At 43.0% G+C, this 18,170-nt stretch overlaps 1 protein-coding gene across 14 annotated transcripts in view; it reads right to left on the bottom strand.

Annotated features, from left to right (window-relative positions):
• Nucleotides 1–18,170, bottom strand: part of SOX6 (SRY-box transcription factor 6) — a 783,111-nt gene that overhangs the window by 349,051 nt on the left and 415,890 nt on the right. For 13 of the 14 annotated variants that reach the window (XM_085648104.1, XM_085648094.1, XM_085648105.1 and 10 more), the window contains one exon: nucleotides 4,769–4,858. The exons of the other annotated variant lie outside the window; for it this stretch is intronic. In XM_085648104.1, the coding sequence (XP_085504230.1) occupies nucleotides 4,769–4,858 (90 nt within the window). The remainder of the gene's footprint in view (nucleotides 1–4,768; nucleotides 4,859–18,170) is intronic. 14 annotated transcript variants of the gene reach the window in all.

The raw sequence follows: 18,170 nt of genomic DNA, 5'->3' as shown, positions 1-18,170 counted from the left end.
TGACGATTTTGACGATGGTGCATGCTGACGGGTGGAGCTAGTGGGGTCTGGTAAGGGTGGGAGTGATGTGTTCATATCTATTCATGCTCTTTGTGAGATGTTATAGGGTGTGTGTGGGATGTCCTTAGCTGGGTCAGTATGAAGCGGAGCGTTGTCGCAATAAACTAAAATAATAACATTCTGATATTTTTGGAGGAAATTGGAAACTAATCGCGTTGTCACGAACCAACATAATGTGAACTAAGGACAAAATGGTTTAAAAATTGGAGCTGATGGGCTTATCCCACTGTTTTCTGTGAGTAACACAGCAGACTTACAGAAAGGGAGGGCCTCATTGCACACTTGGTGCGATGGCACTTTGATTGTGGTATATGGTGAGCCCGAGCTCCTCCTGGAAGCAGAACCCTCCAGGCGCAGGGGCAGCAGATATTACAAACCCAAGGCAGTGCAAGTATTTAGCCCTCTTTTAAGATGGTCTAATCTGTGCAGACTCCTAGGAGAGGATCTTTAGGCTACGGTCAAATGTCTGGGGGGACTCTGCAGATACGGCTGACACAAAGTTCTACCCTTTGTATTAGTAGGAATCAGCGGTTATTTTTGCAAGTTTTGGCAAATGTACGAAAGTTAGACAAATAAGTTTTACAAACAGCGGTCTCCAATTACTGCATCTGGTTTGTTCTTTGCTTCTTCATAATTCCTTATTGAAGGTGTTGATACAACCACAGAATGCAAAGAATAAATCAAGACTCTACTGGACGAATTACTAAAAGAGGAAGAGATGGGATAGCAACAAGCAAAAACACTACAAGTGCAAAAAGCTATATGAGAGGGGAAAGACAGAGGCCTGACAAAACACATTGATATTTACACTAAAGACTGTGATACGTTTTCCTTCGTTTTACACTTCCAGGTACTTTGCAGCTTGTTCTTCTGGGGCTGCACTTTAATTTTACTAAGGAGACAACACTGTAACACAGAATATTCGGAAACAGGCTCCCTGGCACCAATCCTGAATACAGAAAGCCTGGTTTCAAGGGCTCCCCCTAGGGGTTCATCACTTTTCCCCTCAATATTGAGCCAGGAATCTCTGGATCCAAGATGGACATTTCCACAGGGACCTCTGCATCAGTCAGCTTTGAACCAAGGAGGCCCCCAAACGGCAGTGTGGGTACCACCAGGCCTCGCCTCAAGGTCCCACATGCACACATTTTAGGAGAGGTGGGTAACGTTGCTTCGCTCAAGGCGTGCACGACTATAGGATGTGCAGGCAGTGCTCCCACCCTGCAACACATTTATATAGTGACTTGCCGGATGAGTGTTCCGGCCCAATGCAATTTCCTATGCTGCTCTGGCTTTTGTAATGAGGTCCATTGAATCCAGCTACTGTACAAAATGTCAAGGAGTTATGTATGCTTCATCCCTCCACGTTCACGCTATGTGCCCTGGATTCGAGCTGTTCGACTAATTTTATGGTCCCCTACCGCTGTTGGTGTAAAGGTGCTAGAATTATTTTATTGATTGAATTCCTTATCTTCTAACAGAACGTAAGGGAATTAGAAAGACAATTTAAATTGTAAAAATTTGAATTTATACACGGAAATTGATTTACTCACACAATGTTACACCCGAAGATGTAATGCTGCATCAGAATAAGTCTACTATCATGGGCCGGGTTTGGGTGTTGCATGGTGGAGATGTCATTGAAACCTGGTGAATACCCCCAAAAGCTTCAGTTTGTGTGTAATTCATCAATGTTTTAATGGTTCATTACAACCATGTATATTGTCAAAGATTTACACCTGCGAAGGGCAATCAATATACAGGATTAAATGGGTAAGGAACACTCCAAAACGGAAGGAAAAGGAAAAAGGGTAACAAAAGCACATGCATTTTTACTACGTATTTACGGATGTGAAATTAATTACACAACATGATTGTTACAGTTTTGTCAATGTTTGCTATTGTGACTAGTCTAAGAAAGCAGTGACAGGTGTGGATTTCTTAAAGTACTTTTGGAAAGCCTTGAGAATTCTAAAAACTCATACATTTGCTCCAAATGGTAATTTGGCAATATCCAATCAGGCCGATTATGATTACATTCTAATATCATTTGGTGTGTCCCCAACAGCTCTGATGGAAATGATGTATTATTATAGACTTATAGAAACAAATAAAAGATAAGTTCTTTGAAATCAAGAAACCGCATATTTGACAATAATAAAACAGAATTGAGACCATGTATCTGAATACAACCAAATAACACATATGTCCCCCCTCCATAGTTTTTTCAAAATGGCAGCCTGGTGTTCTTATGCCAACATCAAATAATGATTCAGCATCTAAATATATAACCAGATGAAGTCATGAGGTACCTCTAGTTGCTGCTATGGGCAGGAGAGAGATTGACTGCCGTTATCTTCCTTTCTGCAGACGCCTGCCTTAGGACATGATATAGTATATCAAAACATACAATATGATACAATGCGATGGGATGACTTGCAATGCAATAAATTATATTCTGTGATAGGGATGTCTCATACACCAGCTGAAAAAGTGGTTTGCATTTTGTAAACATCAAATAGGTGCAAATAGGTGCAGTTCAACACTGAAAATAAGTATTTTCATTCCATTCTCCATTACATCATGTCTCAATTTATCATAAAATTCTTCTGACTTTCTTTTCCTTATCGTCTGCATTATTGACAGATTTGAGCAGAAACAATGTGTGCCACAGGCACAAAAAGAATTACAGCATTTCTGTGCAAACTACCAATGGAAGCCACTTCCCACGAATGTAGAGCAGGTAGGGACTAGAGTGAGACAGGAAAAGGGAAAATCACCGGCCAATAGAATCCAAAGAAACTTACAACAAACCCGAGCAGCAATAGATGCTGAAGACTGTAATTAAAGAAACTCAGATATGTTTTGCAACCTAACCATTGTATCCCTTATGGAAAAGAATGTGCACGCGTTCTACAATAGAGGCATTCCTTTTTAGGTGAGATGGGGGACCAAGGTGGTGATGGTGTGCTCTGCTGAGTCACCATAAACAGGATTCGCTAAGAAAATCACGCTTTCAGCTGGGAGAACACCACAGAGCTGTAAACCATGAGATTGGAAACACTCTCACCACCAGGTTAGACTCCATTGGAATACGGCACCCTGAGTCAACCTACCACTGATATTTAGACGTAACCAGTGCTTAATTTGAGCTGGTGGTTTGCAGTAAGGACACTTAATCATCAACACTGGCACTGTTCATGAACCCCAGTTAAGGACACATTCATTTATGGGGAGACTAAGTGATTTGTCTAGAATCACAGGATGTTGAACCAGCGCCGAGAGTCGAGTCAGGTTCACTAACTCCAAAGTCGGAATTCTGGCCATTAAGCCACGTCCTATTTCCCTTTCCTGGTTAGTAGTTGGTTCTGTTTTACGCGATGCTAACAGGAGAAATGGGCTGGTGCAAGCTGCCTCCTGACAAGAGCCTCAGCACTTATTTTCTTTTTACATATTAACCACCGAACGTAATTCAAAGATATTACATTAGAAAACAATTCAGCCATCGGTAATGGATTTGTCTGCTTGTCATGGTATGTTATGTTAACATATGCTATGTTGACCTTTGTTAAGCTATGCACTTTTTAGGGGGTGCCGCAGTCACTGTCATATACCTTCTTACTACCCTTGCTGAGCAGGATTGTGTCATGGCAGTTTGTCCCCGAGGAGGATTCTTCTTTTAGGGACTGGAGAAAGCCTGTGCTTTTAATTCTTCCTCCAAATAAATGCCAGCAGGTCCATGCTAATATTGTTCAACGACTCACACTACATGTCTTTGTCCTAAAGTCATTACTTTCCTGAACCTTGGGTGTGGTCTCTGTGCCTATTGTCAGACAATTTGAGGGCTAGCCCTTTGGTTATATCCATGGGCGCTTGGCTTTTGTAGCGTTGTCATCCTCGCTTGGGTGTGACTGTGTTTCATGAGGGTGGTGATGTGGCAATTGGTGGGATGGTATGTGTGCCCTTGCCCCCCTGGACCCAGGCACAGAGCGAGCTATATGTAGGTCTCTGCAAACTTACTGTTTCCAGATATTGGTTTACTTCTGAATATAATGTGAGCATGGAATATGTGCAACCACCTACACGTTTTCGTACAGGCACCATGCCCTAGTGTCTGCGTCTCTCATACTCCTTTGAAAGCAAACCATTCATTCACAAGCAGCACACTGCATCCCAAAGGTAAATATTGCAAGAAGCGATGCAAAGGTGATTTTGAATTTGCTGCATCTGAGGCACTTTCAGAAACTTTCACATTGTTGTGCACTACTTAATACATTTTGAATTGTGGGCCAGTTTCATATTACATGCCGGATAGGCGCACTTTTTTTTCTTTCTAATTATAACTGGTGTGTAATTGCAAAGTGACATCCTAATAGTATAAACAATGTCGGTGGTGCATTTTTCACTACTAGCAATCCAAGGTGGAACTTTAGATTTCAACAAACTATATTTTATCAGTGAGTGCTTTTCCGTTTTTATTAAAATAAGTTGATGCTCTTTTCCGAGAGTGTGTCTGTGGTTCCTGGGCTGCTATGGAGCTGATGGGAGGTAGGCCTGGCCTGCTTTCCTAGCTCAGTGACTCGTCATGGCCTCCCTCTGGATTTCAGCACAACACTAGAATCCACAATGTACTTCTTTTTGTAAGTTTAATGAAGACATGTTGCAATAAGAGCATCATGACCCAGTTTAAATATTTATGGTGCTGTACCTTTAATTTCTCCCAGAAGTTCACTGGTGTTTAGTCTTTCCATTTTCTCTTTCCAGTCTTTAGATAGCAGCTTTTCCACACAGGAAGGGTCTATTAATAAAGAAAGAGAGACACAATGAGTGCACCCTTATCAATTATAAAATGACATTATTCATACTGGTGAGACTGCTTGTTAAGTGCCACGGCCCCAGTCATTTCCACAGTCTCTGTTTCAATGTTATGTCAAGTATAAAAAAGGAAAAGTATAAAAAATAATTCAAAGATCTCGAGTCCCTTTAAGGAGAAATGTACAATTTCCAGTTTGCTCAGTTGGTGCTAATTCCATCCATGGCTGCGCCACCATAAAATCACAGCAGAAGTCCCAAGAGGACACCACTAAGTGGCACCAAGAAGGAAAATAAGAGTCTCTTTACTAGTAGGTGGCAACCATGCCTAAAACAAAATTATATTTTACCTGTAGTGCTGGTCTTCCTTCCAGCTTCGGCAGTTTCACTGGCCTAGAGCACAACATGGCAGAAGTGCTCTTAATTCTCCATCACATAGTTGAGTGAGAAAAGATAAACCAACTTGGAATTGAGGAGCTGTCGGCCAGATTAGTGCCTGAACATGGACTTCTTCACAGCAGGCTATGGGGTCGTTGTCTTTATTTAGTGGTTTCTAAAATATGACTGCTACATGCCTAAGCATTATTGTTTACAGCTATGGGTATTGATGGCTGTTTGATGTATCTAGTCCCAAATCAAAGATTAGACCCCATGATGGATGGAAGAGCAAATAGCTGTCATTTTTGAATGGGTGAAGACTATTCCCACCCCTCATGTTCCCAAGACCTCATGTCATGCTTTCGTCCTTAACGCTATCTACCTCTAGCTTGGCACTTATTTCCTTCTAGCTGCATTATACTTCAACAAGCCTCACTCATTCCCACAGGCACGATTTTCTTTTGGTGTTGAAACCTACCCGATTCAGGATGCCCACCCTCCAAATATGTCACCTGAGCTTTCTGCCCACACCTGTACTCTCTGTCTACTGCTCCCGGTGCGGCGGAGAGACGTGTCGACACATTGCCTTCTGCTTGGCCCTGCTTTTGCAGCATGCCCCAGTAACTAGACTAGACAAGGTGTTAATGGAAAAGAGAGGTGGAAATACATTCTAGGTAGAGAGACAGAAGTTGTCTCTGGAGTCTCTTTCTGAAAGAACCTGGGGGGACATAACGAAGCCCCAGGGGTGCCGGGCGCATCGCACTACAGAAGGGAGGGTAAGGCAGTGCAGCCTCAGAGCGCAAAAAAGTTTGCACAGCGGCCCCATTATTTTTTTGTCACACGATTAAAAAGATCTGCGGCCTCAAAAGAACAAATAATATAATTACTGGCAACAATCTACACATTTTTTGCCGTTTTAGCAAGAACTTGGCCCAAAGGCATTAGATTTACATCTCTTTACATGAGAACCAGATTACATTAAATAAAGTCAGAATATTTATTTTCTGGTTCCCCAGGTCAGCTCTCCTCCACATTCAGACTGGCTATGCAAACCCTAACATTCGTCTGTGGTCACAAAGCAGATTGATGTACTTTAATGAGCTCATCTATTCTATTACCAGCTTTCTCAAATCTCATGCTGGCAACTTGTACTATCCACGGCAAACTTGGATCCTTGCAGAATTCCCTTGCTTCCTGGTGTTGTACAGACACAAAAGCCACATTGTATTGCAGCTTCTCCACAGCAGTGATCCCCTCACGCGTTTTGTCACATCCACTGTAAACCAATGTTTCAGAGGAGGTTACCAAGCAAACCCTTTTTAAAAGTGCTTTCTGGGTTGGGCAGAATTCGGAGTTTTAAAAGAGACCTTACTGTTTCTAATTCAGCATTGCTCATTATTGACAGAAAGGACCCTCTGTGCTTGGGCTGGTCTTCAAGGTTGTCGGACACAAATATCTACAGCAGGTTCATGCTGCCAAAAGATGCCACTTTCAAGACAAGGACGCATTGAGAGGCTGTGTTTCAAGACAGCGCCACACATTTAAAAACAATATTCTTAGAATGCGCTCATTCACTCAGGAAGTCTCTGGTGGATAATGTTAAAAACAAATTAGCTGGGTAATCTAGCAGAACATTAAGGTTTTCAGACATTTTAAGAACTGCCCATCGTTGGAAATATGACACATATCAACACAGATTGAATTCCAAAAGTGGAGACCCAGGACTCTGACGGGCCGACCACCACAGGGTCCGCTTGAACCAGGGGCCCTTGAGCATCAATAGAGCCTTCGACCTTAAAGACATTTATGGGACATAAGGGTTCTCAAACCTGGCCAGAGAACCAGCCCTTGATAGGCCTGATGCATCATAATGGAAGTTGTGAACAACATTTGTTACTTCACAGGCAGCTAGCGCAGAGGCCGGCGAGCCGTAGATGGGAAGCCCACATACCAGCCCGACCGCCAAATTCAGCAATCTTTTAAGCTCATGAACCACTTTGGCAGAGAGCCCCGGATGGGTTCACTGCAGAAATGCTAGGGGCAAGTCTTTCAGTTTGAGGTCTGACAGGCAGGTCACTGCTCTTGAGAAGAGCTAACGTAGTACAGTAGGCAAGCAGATCTGTCTCTTTCAAGATCAGCTGGCAGTAATCACAAAAGCAATCCAATGTGCCATCCTGTGGTGGAGAGATGGGTTTTTAACATACTTACATTATTCTTTGTCTGAATTTAAAAAATGCTAAGTAAGTCACTCAGTGGACTTGAAGACGTATTTTCTGAAATGGATCACATTGAGGTCTGTAATGCTGACGAGGCATTGACTCAAAATCACAACCAAGGAATGGAGCTGATGGGTTAAATTTATTCCCGATGGAACTCAATGGTCTTCCTGACAATATTCACAGAATTCCACAAGTAACTTTGCATTACCCTTTTCTTAAAACAAATCAGTCAAAATCGACCAGAGGTTTCGAAATTTATTTCTGAAAACTCAATTTTCAGAAGCAAAATGCAGATGTTACCACGAAAGCGTTTTCCATATTTTTAGTTCAATGTAAATCTGTTTTAAAATATTGAATTTCCTGAGATCACGTGACGATTTTGATAGCACTGGAAATGTTAAATCCCTGCCACCTCCGCACAATTTTCCAATAGCAAATGAGCTCAAGGTTTCAAAGTCTTATTTTTTTCAGTAATTATTTCGGAGAATTCTGTTTAACATTTTATTCGTATCTCGGCAGTTGTATCTTTCCAGGGCGAATTTTTACCCAGAAGTTGTTCCTCTGTGCTTTTAAGGCCTGTTTTACAAAATGTAAGGCACGTACGCTCTTGTTCCCATTTCTCTGAGGTCTTGGCCCTTGAACGCCAGTGTATGTTCCTCCTCAGGCAGATCAAGTTGGGTAGTGGCCTCCTGCCAGCCTCTGTGCGAAGCAGACCACGTCTCTATATCCCTGGGCTTGCAATCTGCTTCTCGGCTACTTGCAATAAGGAGTACATTGGTGCAGCCAACTGAGGATCCGATGGGTCACTGCTCCACGAGGCTTCTGCAACCTGCACCTGCCTTCAATCTTTGCTGGAGGCTTCGGGCACAAATTCCAAGGGACCTCCTTGCCACAGTTTGAGAACCGCTGTCAAGTCCACTGTTCTTAGAAGGCACAACAAATAGAAATGTACTTCCCTAAACATATGCCTATATTTGAAGTAACTTTCTGACATGTTCCTGCTTTTTAGAATTTACAGAGGATTACACCAAATGTGCAGTCATGCATGTGTACATAAATACACATGGTGTAAGTATGTCGTGCAATTTTACTCACACAAGTTTGTGGGTGTTTCCAAACATGCAAAGGCATTGCAACTCTAGAGGTTCATTCTTCACCTCTAGGGGGGGCACATTTTCTCACACATCCAAGTAGAAGTTAAAACCTGGATTTACACTCATAACGTTGACGTCGACGGAGATAACGTCGTCGGAGACATGGCATCCTCAGCGCCCAGATACACCTAGGGTTGATAGTGCTGCGCTCTACAAATGCGGATTGATTGATTGATTGATTGATTGATTGATTGATTGACCATTTAGAGTCAGATGCACAAAGGACTCGGGCCTTAGTGTCTGGCTTGCCAGATGTGGAGAAGCACTGCAAGAAGGCACGTGTCACAATCCCTAGGCCAGCTGCACAGTGATTAATATGACCAGTGCGTGCGAATGCAGAAAGCATATTCATTTCTGACCGGCCAGGCCACTTCCGGTAAATCACCCTCACGTGCCTGCTGGATTATATATATTTCTATCACTTTCTGGAAGGGTCTCTTTGAAGACATGCTTTAGTACAACTGCGACTTAGAGAAATATTGAGATACTCCATGTCCACCCAGCAAAATAATTTAAGAACAGATACTGAGTGCTTTCATTGACATTTTGTCTATAGAAATAGCATGAAGAAAATGTTAGGCTCAGTGGTAATGCCACTACTCCCAGCTTCGGAATCTAAACACCACTGGGCACCACTTGAAGGCAAACCTTCCCCAATGAGCGCGCGAGTTGACTCTAATCCCACGCATATTTATGCAACTTGCCTCAGAAAGACAACACAGCTTGAAAACGGTTTGTGGTAATAGTTAAAAAGAAAATGCAATTTATTTAGTAATTATATCTTTCAGCGAACAAGGCAGAATTGAGAAGCTGCAAGTTGTTACACAGGTTATTAGCATACTTGTCATGCAAGAAAAACAAAGAATTTAATTTTTGACAATTACAAGAATATGTAATTTCATCGACTTTGGCCTGATAACAGAGAAGTCCACAAATAACTGCCAATTAACTGTCGAACATTGTAATTTGGCCTTCCCAGTGAGATCGTCATGTGATGGAACCAACGCATCCTCCCGGCCAGGATCCCAGCCTTCATCGGTGCATAGTTACTGTGCAAAACAATCCTAGAAGAACTTGAAACAAGTCTGAAATAACAACCGCTAATTTCTTTTCATTCTTACTAACATTTTTGGCTCTGGATTCACCAGCAGACTATGCATAATTATTAGTGTTTGCTGCTGCTCTCAAGCCAATAGCAAACGGTAAAATCTAGTAACATCTTTTTTTCTAAATCACTAGTGAACATCAGTTCAGTTAAAAGTAATCGAAACACCATCAAAATATCCCCACTGTTACTGAGACATTAAATGGGTCATTTGGTCCCATACATTAGTGCTGGTGCGAAATTTCGTGCAAGGAGGTGTCAATACCATTTGTATATATTATTCCCCATTGTCAGCCCTTTTCAGAAAGTCAGGTACAAAAACACCCGGAGCACCAAGCACAAACTCATTTTGTGCTTGAGTGTTTTTTTGCACCAGATGTTACTGGTCGGGCTTAATTTCCCAATTAATAGCAACGCCTCAAAGCATATCTGGTTTCAAGGCCATCAGTGGGAGATTTTAGTTGTTTGCTAAGTTCTGCTATCTAGTAGGCCAATGCAAGCTGGTAAACTAGAAGAACTTTGTAGTTGGAAGTGCTTGCAGCTGAACTGCCTTCCAATAGAGAAAGCTTGTTGCCACTCTAAGACATCCTAGTTAGCATATAAAAAAACACTGGGAGAGCATGTGGACTTTGTTGGACTAAAAACATGCAGCTTGTCTGAGGAGGAATGCAATCATTTCTAAAGGAGATAGACAGACAGACAGACAGACAGAGAGGGAGAGAGAAAGAGAGAGAGAGAGCGAGATAGATAGATAGATAGATAGATAGATAGATAGATAGATAGATAGATAGATAGATAGATAGATAGATAGATAGATAGATAGATAGATAGATAGATAGATAGATAGATAGATAGATAGATAGATAGATAGATAGATAGATAGATAGATTCCTGAACAATTTAGAATACTGTAAATTGATAACAGTCACCAGTACCACAGCATTTCTAGGACTGTCCACATTGCAACACCTGGTTCTAGGTGTAAATGTGAACAGCCCTTTAGTTGCACATGGTGGCATGAATTCTGAGTTAGATGAATGAGTGCTGATTTGGCTTTAAAGACCTTCTGCAGACAACAGTTTCCTTCTGATTCATAACATTGATGGCAGCAACCAATAATTGTGCCTTTTGTTGTTAGAACATATGGCGGAAAAAGCACAGATTTCTCAGTTTCAAGCTCCTGCCTGTCGTCCTCTCACCCACAGCAGACGGACTGCTTGTGGGGCTGGTTTATTTTTGTCTCCTTTCAATATGGGAGCGCCCGGGCCCACACACAGACTTCCTCGTGAACTGAAGTTACTAACCAATGACGGTCCCTAGACTAGTCAAATTCAATTGGACACCACTGTGATCCAGCCTGGATCTGATTGGGTTAATCTCAGTGTTAGAAGATGTGAGAAGGCTGAGACAAGGCGCGGAGGGGCAGACACTGCACAGCTCCTCGACTCTCCGACGGGGGTGGCAGTCGTCTATGGGAATTAAGGTCCCCTCGGCACTGTGAACTTCCCTTTTAATCAGGTATCTTTGAAATGATGTGGAATGCACAATTGTGAAAAGTGAACAAGTCCCTTGTATTACTGAATTACCATTGGACAGCCCGGGCTCTTTTAATGGAACTGTCACTTTAAACTAGACTTCAACTGTCTGTTCTGCCGACACATCTGAAGAGCAGCCGGAGAACATAAATCATTAATTCCGCGATGAAAGAACGTGATGAAATTCAACAAATGCATATTTATTCTCTTTATTCCATGTCACATGCATTGGTAATGTTTTTCTTAGCCTTTGCACAAAAATAAGGGAACAGAAACCCTCTCCCGATAGGGGGAATAGACAGCACCGCTCACGTAAACTTTTCTGAGAAGACTGAATCATGTGTAAAAGAGTTCAACAGCAAAATAGAGAAAGGGCGCGTCAGTAAAAGAAACAGGGTTTTTATTTAAGAGCAAGCTCGAGAAGAGACTCTCTAAAGGAGACAATCTAATGTATGGGAAACAAAAATGAAGGTTAAAATCATTCACCAAATGCTGTCCAATATCTATGACTGACCATCATCTGAGTGTCCATATCCTGAGCTCAGAGAAAGAGGGCAGCAGACAGGACCAGTGAAGGTGTACCTGGCTTTGGTGAGAGTTCATTCTTTGTAATTTATACATTATTTGATTCATTCTTTGTAACTTATAAATTATTTTAAGAACTGTTTTTGCTCAAATTAACAGTTCTGCTTCAAAGAGCTGAGTTGTAACCATCTAGCTATATTTTAAAGGCCAATGACAAAAATGCTTAAGATCAAAACAAAAGACCACAATTACACCACTCCCTCGGTCGTGATACTATTGTGTAAACAGTCATTAGTGGTTCTCTAAAGTGACAAAACCAATGGGATCTTCTTAATATTGATGTCTCTGTTGGATTCGATGTAGCATATTCTGGATGTCACAGTGAGGTCTGTCGTTGGCGGTGTTATTTATTAAAACATGTGTCGCACCATAGATTGTTGCAAGAACATCGACGGTGTACTAAAGTAGCAAAGAATCAAATCTGTGTTCGGCCTGCACATGTGCACTCAAACCCACAGCTCTTACGGGACCACTGAGAAGGACACTGTGGGCCTCATTTATGAGGCCCCTTGCGGCACTTTTGTGCCACCGGATAGTCACTTTTGAAGTTCTTGTGGCGCAATGTGCCACAGCACATTTACAAAGCCAATTAAAGCCACTTTATGTGGCTTTCCATGGCCTTGTAACTATGTGGCCCTTTCATGCAGAACATTGCATGAAAGGGGCGTTCCATGGGTGTTGCTTTGGGTGTTTCCATGCAACACCCAAGGAATCTGACACTTTCCCAGAGTTACGAGAAATCGCAAACCTGGGAATACGTCAGAATCTAACGCCACCCGAGCGGTGGCGTTAGGGAGGCATAACGAGGAGGCCTTGTTTTTTTCTTTCTCTATCCTGCAGCACGCATAGAAAGAGTAAATAGCCTGAATTGATTGATTTTACCTTCTTGCACAAAATCAATCAGCCCCACAACGCAGGCACCCTTGCACTATGGTGCACGGGTGCCTGCGTTGGCACATGGCAGCCAATTATGCACCAGCGCAAGGGAAAAGGACAGGAATGTGCATTATCTCATAGATATGGCGCATTCCTGTCCTTTTCTTTTGATGCAGGGTAGTGTAGCAGCGCTGCCCTGCGCCAAAACCTCATAAACGAGGGACCTGTGTAACTAATAATCATATATTATGCAGCACAAATATTGAAAAACGAATTCCCGAAGGCTTAAAAAGAAGCAGGCATCGATGGCAGTGGGTGACGACGGAACCCTAAATTCCCAAAGTCTGATTATGGATTGTATAGAGTCCATATGCAACACACAAAGAATCATACTCACAGGGGGATACCCCATTATGTAAACTTATGCATTATTAACAGCACCTTTCTGATCTGGCAACAGATGTCATGAGCACTAATGTCCCATACTCTGGGATTTTATTTGTAATTGCATAGTGCTGTTTTAGATCTACCACGTGGTATAGGCAAAAGTCGCATGTGATTTTACCCCAGATCAGTTCAACTTGTAACCAGGCATAAAGCGTATTAAACTATTCGTTATCATTGTAGAGTGTGGTGACTGGCGGTGACTACGGCAATGATGCTTGACTCCTTCTTCAATATCTGCTCCTGCGAGTGCAAGTGCACAAGGTATATGAGGATCAATCCTAATCCCAGAGTGCAATTGCCTCTCCAGAATGTAGTGATAACAAGCCCTTCACAATGTTCTTCTGAATGTGGGAACTGCACTTTCTGTGCAGACTTTTGTCAAGCTTTGAGAATTTGTCCCCCTTATCATTTGGCTTCCTTGAGGTTTTCTGATCCCTAATGACACAACATAGTTTCAAGATAAATACGCAAAAAGAGATCTGTAAAAGTTCATATAGAAATGACTTATGAATAATTAAAAATTGCACAAACTCGTTAATGAATATATGCAAAATGGTCGTGTAATATATTAACTAATAATTACATAAAGCATTCAGCTACAAAGGGAGATCAAAAAATCACCTATTCACTCTGGTTTACGGAAACACTGAAAAAGAAAAAAACCTCTTTTGTCTTTTATGTGAAGATGCATAGATAAACTGTGATATCCTGGGGTTGCTTTTCATAAACAGATTTCTAATAAAGAATGTTACCACTTACTGGTGTAGGCTACAATTTATGTAAATACCAAGGGTCTGAAGAACATTCCCCATTTGAGCACAAAGATATTGTTAGCAGACAAGCAGGAGCACAACAATGACATAAAACAAAGTCCAGTGGAACAAAAAGTCTTGATTGGACAGTTTCCTTTTATGTTCTTCTAAGGTCCACCTCGGGGATTGGTTGAAATCTTCTGTCTGGTGTTGGGATCAAGGACAGGAAACCTTTAACCAATATTCAAGCATATTATGGTAAATTCGTAATGCACCTGAGTGTTACTTTGGGGAAGCAGTTGATACCTATCGTTTGCGAATTGCATTCGTCATGGACCACTTTAAAGGTCTAGTGTTTTAAACATCCTGCCTACTTAGCATTCAAAACAAGAATGCCCTGAGCATCTCATAGCCTCTAAAAGAAATGTGCAATGGCCCATCACTGAGGTCATAGTTTAGTGATGTCACTTTTTGTGGTATCACAGAGGGTTAAGGAGCGAGTTACAGACTTGCGTACAATTGTGAAATGATGACGTGTTTTTCTGCTTCATTGGAATAATGTTAGCCTTCCACCATATTTGCAGTCCTGCTGACTTCATCCAGCGTACAGGCTAAGCTTTTATGGACTCCAGTTACTGAATAACTATACCCTCTTATTACTCATGAATGCCTTCCAATATACTGAGAAATCATTCTCTTTCCATTGGTTTTGTAACTTCATGACAGAAATCTTACTCGTTTGTGCTTGTTTTCGAAAAATGATGTTTCTCGTGAAAGAAAGCCTCAGATTTAGAGAATAAATGCAGAATCACAAAAATCGGCCAATTAGAGGTTCTCTCAGATAAGATTAGAAGAGTTAACCATAGGTCTTCTGCTTCCTTCTGGTGGGTGGGGGGTGGGTGGGTATTGAAGAAGCCATTGCACTTACTATGATGATCTGTTTCTATCTTGACCCTGCAGGGCCAGGCTCTCTAACATTAATAACTGCAATCATGCCAAGAATAACAGACCCAAATAATAAGTCTTTGCATCTGTTGGAGGGAGGCCCACCGGGTAGTCGGGGAGACTATTCCGGCACCTTCCTACCGCAAAGTTGTAGCCGAGCGCCGCTGAGAAGCCTCCTCGGGGAGGTCTTTCTCCTATGATCGTACTAAGCCCAGTAACACCACCACACAGGACTCAATAGCAGTTGCGAGATTAGATTCTTTATCGGCAGTAATACGTGCAATATTTACAGAGGGATCGAGGGATCCTGTCAGAGTCTCAGTGTTCGTTCAAGAGGATAGGGTAGCGGGACAGTCTTAGTGCCAGCCAGGCACGGGAGGGCTCTGCTCCAGACCTTGGATGCTGGTCTCAGAGCGGCTCGGACGTGGAGAGCCGCGACGTCGTCTGCAGGGCTCGGATGGTAGTTCCGCTTAGGTCGAGCCGCGACGAGGTCAGCTGGGCTCTGGTGGTAAGGTTCAACAAGGTCGGGCCGCGACAGCGTCAGCAGGGCCCCAAAGGTTCGTGAAGGTCTTTAAGCACGGTGGAGCCGCGACGTCGTCAGCAGGGCTCAAGGGGTGGTTCAGGGTGAGTCTTCTTCGTAGGGTCAGCCGCGATCCGATCAGCAGGGCTCTTGACTCCAGGATACAACTACTGCCCTGTTGTCGGGTCGCCCAAGATATAGGACGAGAGCCCTTTGATGACCGGACCCGTGCGCCCGGAGGGGGCGCAGAGGACGGGTAGGGGGCGGCCAGATGCCCAGCAGGAGAGGCGCCAGGCCCCAGAGAGCTGTGGGGTGATCACACCCAGGTGTGGAGAGACGGTAGGGGGTCCCATCGATACTGCCCTCCGCCGAGAGTGGGAAGGGCTCACGTGGTATCCCCCGAGCCAGGGGTTGGCGTCTCGATGTCGGGCCTCGCTGGGACCGAGGCCGGGTAGAGCAGGGTCATACAGGTGGTCACGTGGAGTGACGTGCAATCCAAGATGGAGGAGCCCCGATGTGCATGGGACCTCGTGCGGCTTAGCGCGGGGAAACAGGACCACGCCACGAGGCCGGCTCCCACAGCATCCATGCCTGGTATTACATTTAAGCAACAATTTGATACAAAACAGGTAAAAAGTTAGCTAATTGACTTTGAAAGGGCACACTGCCAGGTTAAGTCTCACCTGCCATGAATTATATGTCACAGTCATACCCAAATGGAGCACAGTGTAGAGTAATAACAGGACCTCCAATTAGCAACAGAATGACATTATTAAAGCTATTAAGCAATATCCATGGGGTGGGCATAGTGCTTTTCATTGGACCAGGCGACAGTCCTACCCACAGCCTGCAATCTGAACCTACTTCAAGGAAAGAGCATAACTGGCCCAAAATAAACCCACTCTCTGGCATAAGCATATGGCACACAGTTTGGAGAAAGTAATGAAAGTATCTGAAAGAGCACATCAACATTATATTGTTTCTGTATCTCTTGGTCTACCCCGAGTAATGCTGAGTGTATTATTTATGAAGTGAACAATCTCCAGCAGTCGTACAGCAGTTGTACAGCCTACATCAGCACTTGTAATGTACAAATTAAATGAAACAAGTTATGCAATGCAAAATGTAAAAGCTACAATAGCTGCAATACTACTAAAAGTATCATACATTAATATACTCTGAAATGTTCTGTGCAAAAGGCCAGCCTTTATTAGTGGCACCAATAATCATCTTTCTGTCTACAGTTAAAAGAAGTAAGAAGAGACACTTCCCAAAAGCAATTAGAGATGATATTCCAACACGTGTCTCCTGCACTCTGGTATGGCTTGCCCCTAGTCAAACAGTGGACCATCTTAGAATTTCAAGTTCATGAGCAGTGGCTAAGAGCAGAAGCATGCTGGATGCAGGGCCGGACTTGGAACCACAACCGGCCCTGGCAAAGTGCTCGACGGCCCTTGCCCCCCCCCGTCCCCTGCAGGGGGGAGGGGGGGGGGGTTGGGGGTGCCCGCCAAGCTATTTGCCAGGGCCGGTTTTCGGACGATTTTTTTACAGGGCCGATAGCTGCAAAAACGGCCCTGTACCAAAAACGGTCCCCAGGGGTCCAAAACCGGCCCGGGGATTGCCCGGTGCCCGCTACGGCCAGTCCGGCCCTGGCTGGATGACAAAAGTGGTAAAAGAAGGATGGAGATAGCTTCCGGCCCTTCAACAGCATTCTTTACAAGATGAAGAATTCTCATCCCATTTTAATCAGCTATTGTGAACCAGCCAATCAGTTGCTGCTTATGCTCAGCCAGTCTTAGGCCATATACTCACCTTAGAACTTGATTTTGTGTTGTGTGGAGTTTTGCAAATATTTCTTAGAAAAGTTTAAACACATTTCCATGTCCTACTGTACCATGGTCATGGTCAGAAATGTGTGCTGGTCAAACCACATTCAGACATTGTATACTAGTGGTGGAAGACAGCCCTGACCACTCCATTTATTTGCAACTCAAAGCACCAATTTTGTGGACTAGTGGAACTCTGGCACATGTGGCCACTCCAAAGCTAACTTTTCATTTCCTTCATTGGTAAGCAACAAAACCAGTTTTTCTTACTGTTCAAACACAACCAATTACCTTGCGTCCACTGCTGTATTGAGATTTGACACTCGTCATATGGAAAGGTACAGTGCTAAACGATACACATCCATAGATTTCTATGCACCCAACTTATTTAACCTCTGAAAAGTTATATCTTTACTTATGTATGTTGGATTTTTGTTGTTTTGGTCTTGTTTTATTCAGATAAATATGGCTACTTTGCAAAACTGGTGTGGACTCATTTTGTAGTGTTTTCACTTTGTTACTGTGTTTGTATGTAGAAATGCTTTACACATTGCCTCTGAGATAAGCCTGACTGCTGGTGCCAAGCTACTAAGGGGGTGAGCAGGGGTTATCCTAGATGTGTGACTTCCTTATCCTGACTAGAGTGAGAATCCCTACTTGGAACAAGGTGCAAACCACTGCTAACTTGACACCCCATTTCTAACACCAAGTATTTGAGAAATGCTATCCAGAATTAAAACCCTTTGTTGAATTGGGAACATTCTTTCTGTCTAGGGCAGAATGTCATAAAACTAAATATCCTTGATTGTAGCATCATGTAATGCAAAACAGATGAGTGGCACTAACTGTCACTACAAGTAAAAGGGTGACAATTGCAATGGGTCTGAAATGATGATATCTAGTGTCACTTTACTGGATATATTATTTCTCAAGAACCAGAGATAGAAGCTATCAGA

The sequence above is a fragment of the Triturus cristatus genome, chromosome 3_2, assembly GCF_964204655.1.
Source record: "Triturus cristatus chromosome 3_2, aTriCri1.1, whole genome shotgun sequence".
NCBI lineage: Eukaryota > Metazoa > Chordata > Amphibia > Caudata > Salamandridae > Triturus > Triturus cristatus.
The sequence above is the reverse complement of the archived record's forward strand: the minus strand, read 5'-3'. Positions and strand labels throughout refer to the sequence as shown.